The following is a 20,814-nucleotide window of genomic DNA, read 5'->3' on the forward strand; positions in this document are numbered from 1 at the left end:
AAAAAAAAAAAAAAAAAAAAAACAAAAAACTCACGACAGAGACAACAATATGCCAATATGGATGGGGTAAAGAGAGTAAATGACGTGGACCAAAATCCGTTTTCTTCATTACGTGTCACACCAAACGCTCAATTTTCGGGAAATTACTATTATTATGTTTGACAAACCTAGCTGAAAGGCTCAGCCCTGGACATGTTTTTTCAATGGGCCTCTAAATTTTGGGTGCTCAACTGTAAAAAAAAAAAAATGAATATATGTATATTAGATATAGTAATATTTTTTATGTAAAAATTTTACAAAAGTATTATATTTTCCCTTAAAAGTATTACATTTACCTTTATAAGTAACAAAATTTTTATTCATGATTAGTATTACATTTGAGCATATAAGTATGACATTTGTGCGTATGAGTATTACATTTTCATCTTGACCCGACTGGACCCGACCCGTCTCACACAAGTTTTTGCCTAGATGTATTATTTTTGAATATTTTATGTTTTTGACATAATTTTTAAACAATTATATATATAGTTGCACCTAAGATTATAACTAGGTGCACTTAGGTGCATAAATGTTAACAAGGTAAATTACTTGCATTTGTAAGTGAAAATAGGTGCACAATCTTCAGGTCAAGATGTGAGGCTCGGGACCGAGGTCAGCTACCCAGGTCATGGCTGAGCGTATAGTAGTAGGAACAAAAACTCTCTAAGCCTATGTAGGTCATAATCTTCAGGTCGGGTAGGTCAATATTCATTCAGGTCGAACCAGGTCGGGAGAGGTTCCTTGTTGCTCTGGTAATCGGATCTGATAAGGTCCTTTGAGCGTAGAGGTCGGCGGACTAGGGTATATTCCCTATCAAGTAGACCCCTAGTCCGTGCCCCGAGTTAAGGTACGCAACGAGAGGCTCGAACTATAAAATCCAAGTGCAAATCTAGCTCAGAGTGTTGTGAGTCGAGCCGAGATTCGGTGCAATATCGACCTACGATAAATCAGGTAGATTCACCGTTCAGATCAATTCGTCCACCATGTGTCGCATTGCGAGTACGAATCTGGGGATCTGCTTTGAATTTCAAATCTACCCGCATCTCTTGCTTATAATTAGGGCGTTGAGGAGAGTCACAATTACGCTTTCATTTCACGAAACTTTTAGAGCTTCCCATGCTAAATCAAAACTTCCCGAGCTAAAACGCGAAGATTTCACCAAATTACAAGTTGAGCAATCCCGACTAGTTTTCTCGGTAAGTTCCTTTGCTTAAGTTCTTTTCCTCTATTCCAATTTCTGGTATTAGTGTTGTTAGTCTTAGGCTTCACTAACTTCCTCGGTTAACACCTGATCACTAAACCTCTTCCTCTCCGTCTTCCTTCTAGAGGAAGGGGTAACATGTCCAAGGAAGTAGAGCACTCTAGTTCTCTCGTTGATGTCAACTCCTCCGTATCATCCTACGACACCATCATCGAGGAGGTCGAGCAGTTTATAGAGGCTTAGGAGGCTTCATCAAGCGTCGCAGTCGACCAGGTAACCTTGAGGCCAACAACTATAGAGCTTCTACCCCGGGATGATGTCAACCCATCGTCTTGGGTACCTTCTAGTCCTCATAGCCCCAACCCGATCCAAACAGCTGCCCTAACCACCTAGCAACCCATCCCCCTAGATCCGTGTCCAGACTCTTACTAGTGGAGGCACAAGTTCATAAATGCTGAGCAGGTCAGGACTTATGAACCTCTCATGACCCTTGCCGAGCCCTAAGACCTGTCCCGTCTTCTTAACAGCCGAGCCACATACGACGCTTGGAATAGTTTTGGCTGTTGGCGTCAACCAGGTTGGTTGAGTTCAGCCCCTACTCGATTCAAGACGTGGCATTGTGGCTTACCATAGAGGGATTGGTTAAATAGTTAACGTCCACCTACTTATCACCAATTGGTTTTAAGTAGGATATGACAACCAGATAACCAAAGAACTCTATAGTTAAGCGTGCTTGACTTACAACAGTCACAGGCCGTGCTTGACTTACAACAGTCACAGGATCACAGGATGGGTGACCCCATAGGAAGTAAGCATAGTGCAGCACTGAGATTCATTAATTGGTATCAGAGCTGAGGTCACGCGATCCAACATTGACAATATTATCGAACGCCATGAAGAGGACTGGATCGGGCTACACCTCGACTCACTAAAAGCCCCCATTTCTCTCTAGTTCACCTCTTTCCTTACCGCCTTCCTTCAATATTACAAGGTTTTACCCAGGCAAATATGCCCGAACGCGCACCGCATCATGGCATGCTTCCCCCAAATATGTGCTCGGCACCAAATACCTTGCACCTTGGAACTCTTCCGTTTCTTATTCTTAGTCTGGGCTCTACCATCGAAGCACGACGGAGGCTTCCTTATGATCCAGGCAAAGGGCCCAACTTGCAGCATTATCCACCTACCTGACAACAATAAGGGGTGGAAACACCGGGTTTTCTCCCTAAAATACAAGTGGCACCTCCTAGTCCCGAATCTCTAAAGTTCACAATTTATGAGGCACGAGACCCAACATTGACTCGCTCGTTGACCGCCCATGCCAAAACCATCTCCGCCGAACCGTTTACAACGTAATATTTAATATATGGAAGAATTTTAAATATTATTATGTTTCACTTTACTCATGCAACATTTTCACATATATCACATATATAACGTGAACGAAAAGTAAACTCGATATCGGTCATGGACTTCTAAATAGTCAAAATTGAGCCACTCTTGAAGTCTTTTAGTCTTCAACTCTTGAAGTCTTTAGAATCTTTGTACATGCATTTTCAATCTATCGGAAAAGGGGTACATATTCCGGGGAAGGGATTTACATTACAATAATAGATAAAAGACACGCAGACCCCAATTTTAATTAATCACCAAAACTGGTGCAAAATCCAAAATAAATCACATTCATTCAAGGGGTTCTAAGTCCATGACCAAACGGACATGTTAGGCAATCGATATATAGCATAAAATAAGTAATGCATTAATTTGTGGCTTTATAAGATATAATCCAATTATACCATAAAAATTTGCAACTCTTATATCGTGGACCGTGGTCCCAAAATGACGTCGTTTCAGTAAGTGGGAGACAGAGCCCGTAATAGACACTACAGTTCATCTCAAAAGATACTGCCTTACATTTGCTTTGATATTATCGAATGAAACTGTAGTTATATCGAAATGTAACTGTAGTTGTGTTGAAATGTAACTGCAATGTATATGAACTGATACTGAATAACAGTTTCACATTTGTGTTTTTATATTATCGAATGAAACTGTAGTTATCAAAATGTAACTACAGTTGTGTTGAAATGTAACTACAATTGTGTTGAAATGTAACTGCAGTGTATATGAACTGAAAGTGAGTGGTGCGAATTCATCCGTCTGTTTTCATTAATCAAAACGACGTCGTTTTGATCCGCGGTCCACAATGCATTGTGGACCACGGTCCACGATATAATTTGCGAAAAATTTGGGTCAATCTAAAATAAAATTTATATGGAAACAAATTTCCATATAACAAATCAAAACATTCCATTAATTAATTAATTAATTTCATACCAAAATCAAATTTGCATGAAATCAATCAATTACTATTATAATTTTATTTTAAATTAACATTTTAATCTAAAATATTATAATTATGAAAATCTCTCTATATAATAAAGCCATATCGCCTAGGCCAATCAGCATTCAGCATTTTCCCGCCCATGCAATGTGATGTCGTTTTGGTTGCTTATCTAGGTACATAAATTTGTAATATTTATTTTTGTACATCATATTTATTATCTCAGTACATAATATATGCATTCACACGTCTTTTTTCTCTCATATTTATTACTATTGCACCGCTCAATGCACAAAATTAATCATTGCAATTAATGGGTAAATGGATCGATTACCAAAATTAATCATTGCAATTAATGGGTAAATGGATCGATTACCATCACTGAACAATAAAGAAACGAAGGGTTTAATTTTATTCTTCAGTGATTGGTAATTGTTCCATATCTATATAATATCTATCTATATATATATATACTACATCTGTATCTATATCTATATACTAAATATATACTACATACTACAATATTACAATTTAAATATATTACAATAATTACAATCACTCTTTCCCATACTTTTTGGACGTTTACATGTCCAATGTGAATTTAATGATTCATTCATTAACGGTTGGAAGCCTTTCCACTGTAAAGGCTTCATATATACCGAGTTATAAACAAGCAGTGATCAACTCCAGCAAACTCTATCTCCCATTTCATCTTCTTTCTCTGATTTGCAAAAATTTTAAGCCTCTGCTATCAAAATGTCTCACCTGTACGTCCTTGCAAAAAATATATGCCCAGACTACACACGCAAGGCAATAAGGCTCCGGTTGGTACGAACTTATGTTGTTCCAGAAGGAAGGAACAGTGAGGTAATCAAGAGTCAAGAGTGCCTTTTTTCATGACTCGGAGGTCAGTTTTGCTTTCCTTTATTTTTTTTCCTACAGCATTGATAATATTATTTTTTTCTGCTTTCCTTTGACAATGGTTTTTTATGCCTACTAATTCCATATCTGAAGTAGTTTTATGGCTACTGCAATCATAATATCATATCATAGAGAGATTGTATCAGGCTTACCCCACATTTAAGTCTCATATCACATATGTATACTGTTTGCTCCTCTCTGTAAGGTGTACTGTTTGCTGCTCTCTTCAAAATATGATAAATATGTACGAAATTATTTGTACATATTTCAAATTTTAAACCTGAACATATGGATTATCTGCTTATTTCAATACACTTAGTAAAATTTGAGACCTTACAATGCACTTCATATCCATAATGTTTGCTTAAGTATACCTTATAGTCAATCACTGTTGGAATAATATGAATTTATTAATGCACTGCTAATTGTTTGAGATTTTCTAATAATATAATTTTATCTGACTTACCCTACATTTTAGTCCCATCTCACATATGCATAGTGCTTGCTGTTGTCTGTAATGTGTATTTTCCCATAAAATCTGCAAAATATGTACTTCATATCCATAATCTGTGCCTAAATGAACCTTAGTCACTCAGTGCTGCAAAATATGTAAATATTGGTCCATATTAGGAAGGTAAGTTTAACTCTGATACAGTAATCTGCAATTCATACCTTGCAATGCACTTCATATCCTTGATCTGTGCTTAAGTATACCTTCAAGATTGCTGCAAACTATGTTGAATCTGTATGCATTTAGCCTGTGAAAGTTGATACACTGTCAGAAGTAATTTAACTCTACATTTATGCTTAACATTTTACTACTGTCTAATACCTACTGTCTAACACATTTCTTCTTTAGCAAAGGGAAGAAGAATGAAAATGTTGAAGGAATAAACTACCATTCTGGGCAAGAGAAATAAGCTTTAAGATACCATGAAATAATACATGTTGTTATAGCTTTAAACGTCTTATAATGTATTGACTTTGTCTTTATTTTTTAATGATTTTGAGCTTTGCTTTCCGTTTGTGAGTAACTGCTCTGCTGCAGTACATCCAAAAAAATGTTCAGACTTCAAAACATAGTCAGTGTAATAAAAAGCTCAAATGAAATATAAACAATTAAACATTATATAGTTCATATACTTTGACTAAATAGTATAGAAATATTACAGAATGCATAACAATAAAGTCGCTGCTGTAGATTACCAGGAAAAACTTTACAGTCCACAGGAATATTCTCTCTTCCTCAAATTCTTCAAAATATATGCAAACTAGAACAATATTATTTCCCTTTTTTATTTTGCCAAGCATTTAAAAACACCTAATTAATAACTATATAATATGAAGGTGAGCAAGCATTGCAAAATAGTAACAGTCTACAACAGGTGGATATAACAAACATACTAACAAATACTGACTAAGATACAGCCAACCATGGATGTATAATTTGTAAAACAGAGATCAAGAAAGCCTATTGTATTACCTTCATGACAGATTTACAGGTGGCATTGGTGGGTTCTATGTAATTGGGTTGCCATTACTGGAAAACTGGCAAATTGCAAGTTGCAAGAATTACACACAGTACAAACAAAACAACAAATAGATTTTTTTTGGTATAAAGACTTTTTTTTTTTTAACACTCAGAAAACAGAATTAATAATTCAGGAATGCTGATGAATTTTTGTTGCATTAACATAATAATGCAATTCAGAACAATTCAACATAGAAATTGAATGAAATTTGTAGCAAATTGGATATTAAAACGTCGAATCTAACAAACATACTAACCAATACTGACTAAGATACAGCTCTTAAACAAAAATGTACTGCATGTGCTTTCGAATTAACTATTTATGAAGATCTATACTAGAATCGGACTTAGGCAGATTGTTGAGTCTACATACGCATTATAAACATTTAGGGTTTCGTAAATATTAAAATGCGATTATTTGTATGATAGAATATAAATATCTTGAAAGATATACCATGCAAGTTACCTTTTCTGCAAGATTCAATCTAGAAATTGAAATTAGCTGGTACGATCTACACATCTCAAATGGGTATTGAAAAAAAAAACGGAGAGAAACTGACCCATAATACCATACGTTCTTGCGATTCACAAGAATCATTGTTGAGCTGTGATATACCGTGTACTATGCGAGCTAAAATGCTAGAGATTCGAACTGGTGAAACGGAAAGCGCAGAGAAGAAGAACGAGTGAAGCTTCTGGAAATGGATGGATGGGTTGAAGAGTGAGACAGATGGGGAAGGAATGGACTCGCCTATTTAAATTTTATTACTATCGTAATATTGTAATAATAATAATAATATTAGTAAGAGCATTGTGGTCCAAAAATGTTAATAATATTATTAGAAATAAAACTATTAGTACTAATATATTTTTTAGGCTTTTTATAGAGAGATTTTTCATTATTAAAAATTTAATTATAATAATAGTTTTTTTAAATGTTATTTTTATAAAATTGGTAGGACGAGTGTAAATTCTAGATTGTATGTGCAGTAAGAGTGTAAATTTCAAGAAATTAAAATAGGTTATCTATAAATTTAGTGGTAAATTAGATGTATGTGACAATCTCCAAAGTAAGCAGTATTAAAAATTTTGATTACTGGTGAAAATATGCTATTCCAAAATACAACTACAAATGTTGTGTATAAAGAAATTTTTAATAATGTATAATGAAAGTGCAACGTTATTCTTTTACAAATTTTTTGTTCTCTTTTACTAAGAATATTTTTTTTTTCATTTCTTACTATATATTCCATCTATTACATATATTGCCGTGCATCGGGTGCAACTACTAGTTTACCTAAATAGCATTAATTATGACATAAAGAATCACTATTTAAAAAATAAATAAATATTTCAAAATTATAATAATATAATTATTACTACCATAAAAATCATAAACGGTAACAATAATATATGATCATCCGATCTTTCAATATATTAATTTTTCAAATAAAGAAAATAATCATCCAATAGTAATTAATTTCTAATTATCAATATAATATAGAAATTATCATCAGGTCTTTCAATACTATAAAAAATATCTCATATTTAATTAATAGTAATTAATTTATAATTATCAATATAGAAAATTTTCAAATATGATAAAATAATATTACCAAAAATATTACGGAGTAACATTTAATTTGGTAATATAATTCTAATTATCATATATAGAAAAATTTCAAATACAATAATAATTGATATCACCAAAAAAATCTAACAATAATAATAATAATAATAATAATAATAATAATAATAATAATAATAATAATAATTATTATTATTATTATTATTATTATTATTATATAACAAATAATATGTTATTTTTAAGAAAATGAACCAAACAGGAAAAGTGCACTTTTGTCAAATATTAAAAATTAAAATATTTTTGAATACTAAAAAATTAAAATATTTTCTAAAAAATAAAGAGTTTATTACCGAAATGGTCCCTCGACTATTGTAAAATTATCAATTTGGTCATCGACAATTTTTCGTGCCCAATTAAGTCATCGACTTTGAAAATTTTAACCATTTTGATCCTCTGTTTATTTTACCGTTAGATATCCGTTAAATCGGGACCAAATTGGCAATTTCACTATAATCAATGGACCATTTCAGTCATTACATGCACAATTTTTCTGAAAATTTAATTACCTAAATGGTCCTTGACTATAGCAAAATTATCAATTTGGTCCCGATTTAACGGATGTCTAACGACAAAATAAACGGAGAACCAAATTGGTTAAATTTTTCAAAGTCGAGGACTTAATTGGGCACAAAAAATTATCAAGGACCAAAATTGGTAATTTCACAATAGTCGATGGATTCGGTAATAAAATTATTTAAAAAAGAAAAAAGAAATTCTGAAAATATTTTTCACGTTTCCCAACCAAAGTTTGGTAATATGGTTATTTTCCGACAAAAATTAAATGTACCCTGCTGGCCTGCACTAGCCTTAGGACTAAAACCGTAAATTTACTGCTTTATAATCGTGATGATCTTTTCCCTCGCTCTCAACTGTTGGCACTTGTCGATCAGTATAAATGACTCAACGTATACGTAGTTGGAGCCCCGTTCTTATCTATACTCCTTCTCAATATCACAGAATATTATCAGAGAATGGCACCGAGAACTTCAACTTTCCGGCTCCGGTGGATGATCACGACGGTGGCGTTGACTCTACTTCTACTACTGATCATCCGCCCATGCAATGGCAACTTCTTCAAGCCGTTTAATGTGAGCTACGACCACAGGGCTATCATCATCGACGGCCAGCGCCGCATGCTCATCTCCGCCGGACTTCACTACCCGCGCGCCACTCCCGAGGTATTCCTTAGTTGCTTCACTAATTGACTTCCCCAATTCGCTCAATTCATACTTATATATGGGATTGTATTTACGATTTTACGTTGCTATACTTGTCTCAGAGTTTTTGTGCTTCTTCTGCCGCAATTTCGATTGTTCTGTTAATGTTTTCTTCTGTGCTTTTGTGAGGATTCAAATTCAAAGTTCAAACTAGTAGGCATAATGAACTCGAGAAAATTTTTGTTTTTCTTTCCGAGTTGGTGTTGAGGTGCGTGATCACTGAGAGAATCAATCAATTCATTGCTTGTTTGTTAAAATTGGAGAGGGTGTTGACTAATGAACAACTTAAAAATGAATTTGTGCAAAGAAAAGACTGGCTGGAACAAGAAAAACAGAGAAAAATTTTATTGAACTAATCTGAAGAGCTGCAATTCTGCAAAGACTGTCCTTAATCCACTTGCTTGGTTGGGAGGAGTTCATACTGAAGTTCAAAATCTTATGGTTTAAAGCTCATTTAAGCCTAAGTATCAGAGGAGATTAATGCATGAACTGAAATGAATAGACAGTAGCAGGCTATAATCTCCTCAAGGAGCTAATTTCTTTATTTTCCACATCTCTGTACTTATTTCCTTCTACTTATTCTCCCCACTGCAATTTTACACTTAACTACCTATTATGATATTAATTTCTACTTTCCATGTTTTAAATACTGTAGATGTGGCCTAATTTGATCGCAAAAAGCAAGGAAGGTGGGGCTGATGTCATTGAAACATATGTATTTTGGAATGGACATGAACCAGCCAAAGGGGAGGTATAAGAAAATAGTCCTGGCTTAACCTATGCTTGTTGGATGATGAAAATGAATAAGTAGAAAATTAATGTCTTTGAAGCATATTAATTTTGTGGACTTTCTTTTCAGTATAACTTTGAAGGAAGATATGATATTGTCAAGTTTGTGAAGCAAGTTGGATCTGCTGGACTCTATCTATTTCTCCGAATTGGTCCTTATGCATGTGCTGAGTGGAACTTTGGGTTACAATCTCTCTTTATTTTTGACCATGCTTACTTTATCTTTTTGGCCAAATTTATATAATATGGATTATGGAATAACTTCTGTTTATCCTCTGCTAGTTACTGAATGACCCAAAATTTTATCCATATGTCAATGCAAAAGAAAAATCAGCTCTGGATTAAATGCTCTTGACTGTTGCTTCTCTCTGGATCTCACTTGTATTTGCGATTACGTTGCAGGGGCTTCCCAGTATGGCTGCGTGATGTACCTGGAATAGAATTTCGAACAGATAATGCACCCTTCAAGGTATGGTTGGACAAAACATTTTTTACCCCTCAGGCCTTGAATATATACTTACCTGTGCCTATTACTCTAATTTAATTTTTATTCTAGTTTATTTTGATTCCGTTAGTTCTTTTACTTCCCTCTATCAGTCTTTAAAATTTCAAAGTTTGAGTAATTGAGTTCATGTTGTGTTTTAGAATTTCAATTTTATAATTTTTGTGTTTAAAGTATTAGACATTATTAGAGGGTTTAAGGATAAGAACTAGCAAGAACTGAGAGATGCTGGAAAATAGAGATGGATCAATACAGTTGAATAAGTTATAGTATATTTAGATTATAATACCTGTGCTGCTGCCTGCAGAGTGATTATTCATTTTTAAGTCATTTTAATGACCATTTTCATGACTGTTTTTTGAACTTTTCTAGGAGGAGATGGAGCGGTTTGTTAAAATGATTGTGGATCTTATGCAATCAGAATCACTCTTCTCGTGGCAAGGTGGACCAATCATACTGTTGCAGGTTGTAAAAACTTCTTACCTTCTGTCATTAGCCAAAATGCTACTGTTACCTGATATGTTCATTGGTTATACTTGACTGCTAGATGAGTAAGGCTCCATTGTAGAACATTTTTAATGTGGTTCAAGAAAGATACAAGATATTGGGTTGTGTCAATGCTTTTATTGTTTTCTAAGTTGAAATTGAGGGATTGAAGGCCTTGTGGATCGCAAATATGGGGATGTTAATTGTAGCCTGAAACCGACGGGCTGGCTCGATAAGACCGAAAACTTATAGGGTTAGGGCCGAATAAAATTAACCTGATAAGGAAATCGGGCCAGCCCTATTGGGCTTTTGGGCTAGTCCGGTTGGCTTGGTCGGGATGGCCCGTTTAGCCCTATTACCCAAAAAAAAAAAAACTAAATTAGTAAGAGTCTCACTCTGCTATATGCTTGTTTTAATATATGATGGATAAAATAAACTCAACTCATCCAGATATTTTCTTCATATATATATATATATATATATACACACACACACACACACACTTTCAATCATTCATAAATTAATGACCTAACTCATGGACAGCCAAATTGATATACTAATATGCAACATCCTTTTGGTATTGTGGAGCTAGCTTTGTCAATTCTATTAAAAGATATAAATTAATAAATGTGTGGTGTCATTATAAACTTAATTTTATTTGAGGATTACATGTATTTGATTATCTTGTTCTATTTTTAATATTTTAGGCATAAAAGAAATTTTGTATAGTACATTATATTTTAAATTAATTGTTACATACTTGCATTATGTTTTTGAGTTGGAGTTTCTAAATGGAGATTTAGATTGACTAAATGATGTTTAAGTTTATATTTTTTAATGTAAAGTGTGTAGTTTGTTAAAATTGAAAGTTTAGAATGTTAATTTTAAAATATCAAAAATTTTAATTGAGCCTACCCGATAAACTTGATAGCCAAGGTTTTAGGCTTAGGGACTTGGGGCCACAAATTTTAAACCTGACAAAAAAAAAAAAACAAAAAAACAAAAAACAAAAAACAAAAAACCGAACTGATAAACTCGGTAGCCCGATAGGGCTATCCCAAAACCGAGTGAGCTAGCTTGATTGATATCCCTAGGAAAATAGCCACCACTTGCCAATTAGGCAGAAGCAAATATATATAAACCAAAGAAAGAGAGAATATATGATTGAATTAATAAGAATGTATTGCATACATGATACATCAAAGAAGATACACATGCTTATATAGAAATGTAATAGTCAGTACGGTTTCTATATTTCAACACAAGTGTTGGAACTACTTCTACAATCTGCATGTGTTTTTTTTTCCTGTTAGTGATCATCCCTCATGCCCCTCAGTTTATATCTATATTCGTCTATCCATGCATGTAAATGTGCTTGTGTTGTCATTGATGCTCAAGTTTATTATCTGCTTCACATTTACAAATATTTTTTAGATTGAAAATGAATATGGAAACATAGAAAGCGAATATGGCTCTGGAGGAAAGGCATACATGGCATGGGCAGCTCAAATGGCATTTGGGCTTGGTGCTGGTGTTCCATGGATTATGTGCAAGCAAACTGATGCTCCTGAATACATTGTAAATACTTGACCCCTAAAACCATTTAAGTTTAGTTAGTAAATATGTACAAGTTACTGTTATAATTTTTGTGAATCAATGACTATCGGTTAACCTGTCTCTTTAGTATGCTATGGGAGTATGGGCAGTCCATCACTTTCAACATTACTCCTCAACTCTTAATTCTTCTTTTTAACAGATAGATGCATGCAATGGATACTACTGTGATGCTTTCTCGCCAAATTCTGACAAGAAACCTAAAATTTGGACAGAGAATTGGGATGGATGGTACTGTACCCACCTCTTCTTTTATTGATTTTGTGATTAAATTTCTAACGAATTAGTGCTTGATTTAGGATTTGAAAGTCTTTTTAGTTTTCAACATATGGCAGGAGAATCTTCAATAGATTCTTGTCTGCATGTCTTTCAGTGAATCTTCAATAGAATTAAAAAGTTGTAAAATAAAATTGGGATTATTATGTTTGAACATAGAAGAGCATTGGACTGGTGTTGGAGATGTGATCATTTATAGGCAATCATTGATAAGCGTTTTTATTTTACCTTATAGTTTTGCCATTCTTCCTGAAGGTATACATCTTGGGGGGGAAGAGTCCCACATAGACCTGCTGAGGATCTTGCATTTGCAGTAGCTCGGTTTTTCCAACGAGGAGGAAGCTTAAGTAATTACTATATGGTATTGCTAATATCTGGACCATTCTACATTATTCCTAACAAAAGTTTTTATTTTCTTACTCCTAATATTCAATGCCTTGACAACCATTTTTTTGGGTACTTTGAGAAGTTTTACCTTACAGCAGTTTCTTTTTTGCTATTTCCAAACCAATATGATTTCCTTCTTTCACCTTCATAAACTTATTACATATGACAATGACCAGTAATTTCACTGGAATAGTATTTGCTTAGGGAAATAGCTGTCAATGTTTCCTACACTTTGATATCAAATGCAAAAATTCATTGAGTTAGAACATTTTCCTTATAGGGTTTAAGGAAACTGTTAGTAACCAACTTATTCATCTCGTAGTTGCAGTTAATTAACTCTTTATTTCCTCATTGCTGCTAATGACCAGCTTGTCTGTTTCATAATTGCAGTATTATGGTGGGACAAACTTTGGCAGGACATCAGGGGGCCCCAATCAAATTACTAGTTATGATTATGATGCTTTGATTGATGAATATGGTATGCATTAGAATACCATGTAATTTTACTTCGATGACATTTCAGTAAAGAGTAAAGACAGAACCTGATGACTATGTGAACAATCTTTTTTTTTTTTTGGCTTAACATCATTTCTTAGGACTTCTAAGGCAGCCTAAGTGGGGCCACTTGAAAGATTTACATGCTGCTATCAAGCTCTGTGAGCCTGCTCTTGTTTCTGTTGAATCCCCCCAGTATATTAGTTTGGGACCTTTGCAGGAGGTTAGTTGTAAGCTTAATAATTTCCTTTATTCTACATTTCACTTTATTTGTATAGGATGCATGATTATAAAACCCCCATATCATTGGAAAACAATATTCGCGATAAGTTTTTCACCTTATCCTCTTTGCTTTAAGAAATTGTTATAAACATAGAATAATTTCCTTACAAGTGATTCTTATTTGCTTTAAAAAATTGTTATAAACATTGAATAATTTCCTTACAAGTGATTCTAATTTGAGCTTGACATCATTTTCTTGCTGGAAATTTTGTCTTGTGAGATGGCAGCTCTGAGCACCCCTGAACTTTGCATATTTTTGAGGAAAGGACATTTGATGACATTATCTAAACTATTCATTCCCAAGATTGTTGATAGATCTTTTAATCTGATGCAAATAAGAGTTCTTATTTATTGCATTTACTCTTCATTCTTTGTTTGTCTAATTTTCTTTGAACATATCAAGTTATTATTGATGTTTTTGTACACTTTCGGCTTTCCTTAAGCATAAATTTTCCTTCTTTCATGTGAGTTTGGTGTTCCTTGTAGGCACATGTGTACAGTGGAAACTCTCTCAGTAATGGCCAAAATTTATCCTTGCATAAAAGCACGTGTTCAGCATTTCTTGCAAATATTGATGAACGTCATACAGCAAATGTGAAATTTAATGGTCAAGTTTATACTTTACCAGCATGGTCAGTAAGTATACTGCCAGACTGCCAGAACGTAGCTTTCAACACTGCCAAGGTTTGGTTACATTCCAACTCGATCACTGTCTCCACTCTCCAATACATATCTGTACCAGATTTTTATAATTATTTTCCCTGCCATATAGGTGCCATGCTTCAAAATGTGTGGATTTTTCAGTTGAGGTTTCTTTTATAACCAAAATTTACCTCTTATAAGTTTATGGTTGATCAATAAATAAACTTGATGGAGGAATTTCCCAAACTAATACAAATTTGAAAACAATTTATTAAAACAGTTTATTTAAAGATTATACCAAAAGTTTGTTTTTCTTATCTAAAAAATGTGGCTGAGGTAGTTAGGTTGCATATCTTGATTATGGAATATGTCAGTCTCATCACTCTCATGTGACTTGATCACTACACTGAATTATAAAATAAGGCTATCAAAACATTTCCACATGTTTTGCCCTTTAAAAAAAAAAAACAGTTCCCTGCCCACACATGAGGGAATATTTTGAAGATAAATATAAATAATAAATTTGTGTCCTTACTAAAGTTTAAGCTTTTATTGAGACAAAACACATAATTCAATATTACCAAGGTTGCTTAGCGACTTAGCGAATAGTGTTGTTACAAGGTCTTTTAAAAAATTGTTCACATTACTTTCAATTGAATATGGTTCTATTTTCCTTTTGTATGTTTGAATAGGTTGGAGCGCAGACATCCATTAAAACAATTGGACAAGATGCTGCTTTTTCACAAGAGATGATTCAAAGGAAAGTTATGGCACAGTCCTGGATGACTGTGCCGGAACCAATTGGTGTGTGGGGAAAGACTTTCACTTACCAAGGCATTTTGGAGCATTTAAATGTCACAAAAGATCTTTCTGATTATTTGTGGTATACGACCAGGTATATGTTTGCATGGGAAAATATGAGTTTGATTATTTAGCATGAATGTTTTTTTTTAAAAGGAACTTTGAATTTTATTGATTACCAAAACAAGTAGCACAATGTAAGGCCCAAAAGGCCAATCAACAAATAAGGCCAAAGTGGCCTAACACACAAAAGAGCCCCAATGCGGCTTCCCTACCCCATGCCAACTGTTGACTAATGTAACCTTGCCCTAAGGCTAAACAACACCACTTTTACTGAAATTTTTTTGAAAGCTTTATCTTCGTGTATTTACTACTTTCTCAAAAGTTGAGATAGATAGTCAGAGAACTCTAAAAGGTAATTGGCTGGTGATGAATACATTCAAGTAAAGTTTGGAGTATAATTTTATGTCTCATTATTTTTAATATAAGTGGTTGACTAGTAACTTTTCAGGAATAACTTTTCTTTTTTATAATACCAAAACTACTCATTTTGTATATACACACACACGACTGAAAAATATATGTATTTGTACATACAATTTTAGGCATGAGTATTTTTGTCATTTGAAGGGTTATTACTCTTCCTTCCTTAAACCAACCAATCGTGTTATAAGAATTTTTGTTTCAAGTCTTTTGGTGGGTAATATTAGACTTGACACACATGGATGATTGACTCTGCTTTTAAAATATTGTGTGGTTTGCTTAAATACAACATAATTTCATTTGATGCAGACAGTTCGCATCTGATGAGGACATCTCATTTTGGGAGAAGAGCAACACTACTCCAGCGCTTACAATTGATAGCATGCGTGATTTTATGTGCACCTTTATTAATGGCCAGCTTGCAGGTAAATTAGTTATTGATATGTGATAAGTATTTGCATTAGCTATTATTACTCATCTCCTGTTTTAAGTTAGCTAAGGATTTGAGTTTAACAATATTGGTTGATCCTGTCAGAGTTGAGAACTTGTAATTGCCTTAAGTTAGCATAGGACTATCTTAAAGATCCAACAATAGGAAATGACAAGTCTGGACGCCATTTCAGAAATGAAAAAGTGATCAGGTTATGACAATCTCCTTTGTTAAGAGGAGTGTTGTCCCTCATTTTTGAAGTATGTATATCACTGTTAGGTAAGCTATTTATATATAGGAGCTCACTATAGTCCTTAATACATCAATGCAACAACATTCTTCTTTCTCATTGTTCTACTAGTTCTACACATATAGCTTCCACTTCTCCAACCAACGGTAGATTTGTAGCTCTTTGCCACCTGCCTGACCTTCAATCCTTTATTTAATTGTGTTACCAGAGCAATTTCTTTTTATTTCTGGTCAGTTCTTGTTTTCCGGTTTTCTCCCTGGCAAGTGATGACTGTTTCATTCCAATCTCTCTCTCCAGTGCTCAGATCATGCCTCTGCCGGACACATTGTTGCCTCCAGAGCGACTTCCTTAAATGATAGCACCATTATTTCTGTTCATCTTGCTACATTGAAACCTTTTAGAGATCTCATTTCCTCATGGCTTGCTTGAAGCCCATTTGCTAGTTCTGTGTTGCTCAGTTTGCTCATAGCTTGTACAAAGTCAGTTCACGGGTTCTCTCTTGTTCAAATCACCATGGTTTTATGTTGTTCAGTTCACTGTGGTTCTGTGCTGCTTGTCTCTTTCTTGCTGACTGTTGGAGTAGTAACCATTTTGTGCAAGTTGGATATGCTCCAACTTGAGAGGCAGTGTTAATAGAAGTATTGTCTGATGGAGTAAAGAGGCAGGGAATTTGGTGAATAGAAACTTGAAAATCTGAATTGCAAGTTAACATGAAATAGACCAAGGAATACCAAAATGGTATCCTCCAGCAAGTTCTGCAACTTGCCCCTCAGCTGTTAGCTGATTACTTCATTAAATTTCTCCCCCGTCTCCGCAAGGAAAGAGGCCTAATTTATAATCTGCTACAAGGCAATAAATAAGTAAAAGTACTAATCAAGGATTACGAAGTGAATCAATTATTGTTTCCTTCCATTGCCATATTCTTTCCTTCTGTAGCATTGGTCTACCTCCTAGAGTGGTGTGTTTCATTGCCCCATGTTCAAAAGTTCAGAGAAGTACCTCAATGTATTCTGAAAGCTCAATCTCTCTTATTTCTCGAAGTGAATGCACCGCCCTATAAATACATGCTAGAGGACTTATAATAAGGAAACAAGTTTCCATATACCTTCCGACTCAAATCCCTAATCTCCAGGCTTCCTAATATGTAAAGGTTCCATATTTGTATATTCCATAACATTCCACATTGTTAAGGTATGCTCTTTTCCAACCTTTGGACTTTCAGTCCTTCATTTATGCATCCTTCATGCATGATCTTACTTTATTGTGCCTTTTTTTGGTTTGTCTTTTATCTATTAGTTATCGATATTTTTAATGCTGTGGAGTGAAAATATTTTGGTAGTAATGCCATATTAATGTAACTTACATCATGGCCTTTCACTGCATGTTTTGTCTTTCTAAAATAAAGGTTGTACTAAAGGAGATTGGGAAAAGGTGGTTCAGCCTCTTAAGTTCGTGCAAGGGTACAATGATATTGTGCTATTATCTCAAACTGTGGGCTTACAGGTAAGCTAACTTAAACTCAATTAGACTCAGATAGTCAGATGCTAAAATCAAAATATAATTCTAAGTTTCTAAGTGGGAGAGTTTTCTTCAAAGCCACAGATACATATTTTTTGAAACCATGCACTTGTAAACTCCATTCAATTCAAGATAAACTCTGGAACACCTGCTTCCATTACCCAAAGTTGATTTTTAGTATTTGGTACTTGTTTCTTCTGTTGAAAATCTTTGCATTAAGAATTTTGTTTTCCATTTTTCTTGAAATAGTATACCATAGTTATACTATTGCTTTTGGTATTATCCTGGCTAACTTTTATTTGAGATTCATTATTTAAAATTCTTTCTGTTTTTTTTTTTTTTTACTCCTACTCACTGCAATTCTGATTAACTAGTGGTTATTGTGAGTGCTTCAGAACTATGGTGCTTTCTTAGAGAAAGATGGGGCAGGTTTTAAGGGTCAAGTGAAGCTAACTGGGTGGAGAAATGGGGATATTGACATCACGAACTCATCATGGACATACCAGGTATCTTCACCTTTCTCATTCAGAACTTTCATGATGATAATCATGTGGCAACAACCTCAAATCAGGCATAGTTGTTGGAATAGCTGAAATTCATGTTGTAGTTTTGTTCCTTTTTTCGTTTCATAAGTTGGGAGGCTGAACAGGAACCAATTCTCTACAGGTTGGTCTTAAGGGAGAGTTCTCGGAAGCATATGCTGGCAAGGATAATAAACATTTCAGATGGAAGGAGTTTCCCCATGATTCAACTCCAAACATATTTTCCTGGTATAAGGTTAGTTAAGACAGTCTTAGCCCTGCAATAACTTTGTCTATGTTAACTTCTTGCAAAAAGTGGCATTTATAAGGCAATAGTTGCTCATAAAGGGACAAGGGTGCTATGGACTGATGGGTTAGCTTCTGCCACAGTGCCACATAAAACTTATGGGTTATGCTGTGTTGTATAACAGTAATTCATACTGAAAAAATTCATGTAATTCCTGGGATTCTCCCCTATAGGCTGTTATAAATGAAATTTCCTTATAATAAATTTATTTTACTTTGTAGCTAATCTGTTTAATAGTTTTCCATGCCTTAACCATGCATGTCTCTTACCTCGTAATTATTTTTGTCATTTCTTCCTATTTCATTTGCTCCTGCTGAGGATGCTTTTCCCATGTTTCTTGCTTTGTGGGTCCGATCAGTGGGTGGGAGTGGCAATTAGTATTAAATGAAATGACAACATCAATGCTAATATATGCATATCTGCCTAGTTTCTTCAGCTTTTGTCTTGATTATCATTTTAATACTTTTACGGGAAGACTCATGCCAAACTTATTCATTTTGTCTTTATGTGATGCAGACTTATTTTGATGCTCCTGTTGGGACAGATCCAGTTGCCATTGATCTAAGTGGCATGGGAAAAGGTCAGGTTTGGGTTAACGGTCAGCATATTGGGAGATACTGGAGCTTAAAAGCCCCAGAAGATGGATGTAACACTTGTGATTATCGTGGAGCATATGATTCTGATAAATGCGTGACGAACTGTGGGCAACTTACTCAATCTTGGTATGGCTCTTTTTACTGCCTTTCTTGTTTTCTGATTGCCTTCACATAATCTACATTTTTTTTGGCAAACAAGGCATGGACTGTAGACAGAATAGTACTTTTTAGCTTATTCAAGCCTGTAAGTTAGATTGGTTATGAATTATTTACAATACATACTCTTAAATTATAATGATCCATGGAAATCTTTTGGAAAACTAAGTTTTGATGATTTCCAGGTACCACATTCCGAGGTCATGGCTTCAGCCATCAAATAACTTACTTGTCATCTTTGAGGAAACCGATAAAGCGCCTCTTCGTATTTCAATTGAACCTCGTTTCACTTCAACAATTTGTTCTGAAGTGCCACAGGACCATTATCCTCTAAATGCGTGGTCTGGTGGGCAATTTTCCGGCCCAAGTGTTGCACCAGAATTGCATTTGCAATGTGATGATGGGCATACGATTTCCTCCATAGAATTTGCAAGCTATGGAACTCCACAAGGCTACTGTCAGAAGTTCTCTCAAGGCAATTGCCATGCTGAAAGTTCCTCCTCCGTGATTTCTAAGGTGCGTAATTTTGCCCAACAACTTAAAGAGATAAGCTAGTGGTTGCCCTTTAGACTTTTCAGTTTTCATTACTGAGTGCTAGATAATATATCTACTTTGAAAAATTAATTGGAAAGAAAATTTTGATAGAATAGTTTTATTCTTCATGGTTTGACATTGTATTGATCACATTTAACATTTTCAGGCTTGTTTGGGAAAGAATAGCTGCTCTATACAGGTATCTGATGCCATCTTTGGAGATCCATGTCGAAAAGTGATCAAGACTTTGGCTGTCCAGGCAAAATGTTCTCCCCCCGTTGACAATGTTTTTTCATATTTAAGTTCAAATTCAAAGACTGAAATGTGATACTTTTTCCATGCATGGAAAAAAATAAAAGGTTTTTAAAATGCTGACAAAATGCATTTAAGGTTAGAAACGCATGTCCACCTGCACTTGTCTCTCCTTTTTTTTTTTTTTTTCTTCTTCTTCTTCGAAATACCGATCTCAAACGCAAGTCCCAATTGCATCTGGCGTATTTTTGAACATTGGGCCATATGCATGTAGGAGATGCGATTCTCATATTATACAAGAAACGCATCTCTCACAAGTGTATCTTTCCGCCGGACGCTGGCAAGGTGAGACGTAAGTGGGAAATGCGTCTCCCATGAGATGCAAGTCCCACTTGCTTCTCATGGAGTTTACCAAAAAAATTTTACAACGATCTATGTTCTCCATTAGTTGGAGAATAATTTGTGGTAACAAATTACAAGTTTTAATTTCTACAGATGATGAAATTTGGCAATGTGCTAAACAGTAATTTACTACTAAAAATACCAAAACTCCTACCCAATCTAGACTAACCAAATTCTTGAACGTTAT

The 20,814-nt window shown here is 34.5% G+C and overlaps 1 protein-coding gene and 1 long non-coding RNA gene across 9 annotated transcripts; one reads left to right on the plus strand and one right to left on the minus strand.

Moving 5' to 3' along the window:
* Window positions 1-3,976: 3,976 nt before the first annotated feature.
* LOC116001021 lies at window positions 3,977-6,765 on the minus strand. 8 transcript variants are annotated; one of them, XR_004094207.1, is made up of 5 exons: window positions 6,600-6,765; window positions 5,992-6,056; window positions 5,181-5,266; window positions 4,975-5,106; window positions 3,977-4,788 (listed from the first exon to the last, which is right to left on the minus strand). It is a non-coding gene; the product is annotated as an uncharacterized LOC116001021 (long non-coding RNA). The 8 variants fall into 8 exon arrangements; XR_004094208.1 differs by having other exon boundaries at window positions 6,506-6,765; XR_004094211.1 differs by lacking the exon at window positions 5,992-6,056.
* A 1,840-nt stretch (window positions 6,766-8,605) lies between these two features.
* Window positions 8,606-20,375, plus strand: LOC116002440 (beta-galactosidase 9-like). The gene is made up of 19 exons (XM_031242580.1): window positions 8,606-8,865; window positions 9,560-9,655; window positions 9,764-9,876; window positions 10,096-10,162; window positions 10,568-10,660; window positions 12,116-12,259; window positions 12,438-12,526; window positions 12,827-12,932; window positions 13,349-13,436; window positions 13,555-13,676; window positions 14,222-14,419; window positions 15,070-15,272; window positions 15,971-16,086; window positions 17,747-17,844; window positions 18,255-18,365; window positions 18,526-18,636; window positions 19,204-19,409; window positions 19,625-19,955; window positions 20,140-20,375. The coding sequence occupies exons 1-19, from the start codon at window positions 8,659-8,661 to the stop codon at window positions 20,299-20,301; spliced, it is 2,661 nt and encodes an 886-aa protein (XP_031098440.1). The 5' UTR covers window positions 8,606-8,658; the 3' UTR covers window positions 20,302-20,375.
* Window positions 20,376-20,814: the final 439 nt, after the last annotated feature.

Source organism: Ipomoea triloba, chromosome 13, assembly GCF_003576645.1.
Source record: "Ipomoea triloba cultivar NCNSP0323 chromosome 13, ASM357664v1".
In the NCBI taxonomy this organism is placed as follows: domain Eukaryota; kingdom Viridiplantae; phylum Streptophyta; class Magnoliopsida; order Solanales; family Convolvulaceae; genus Ipomoea; species Ipomoea triloba.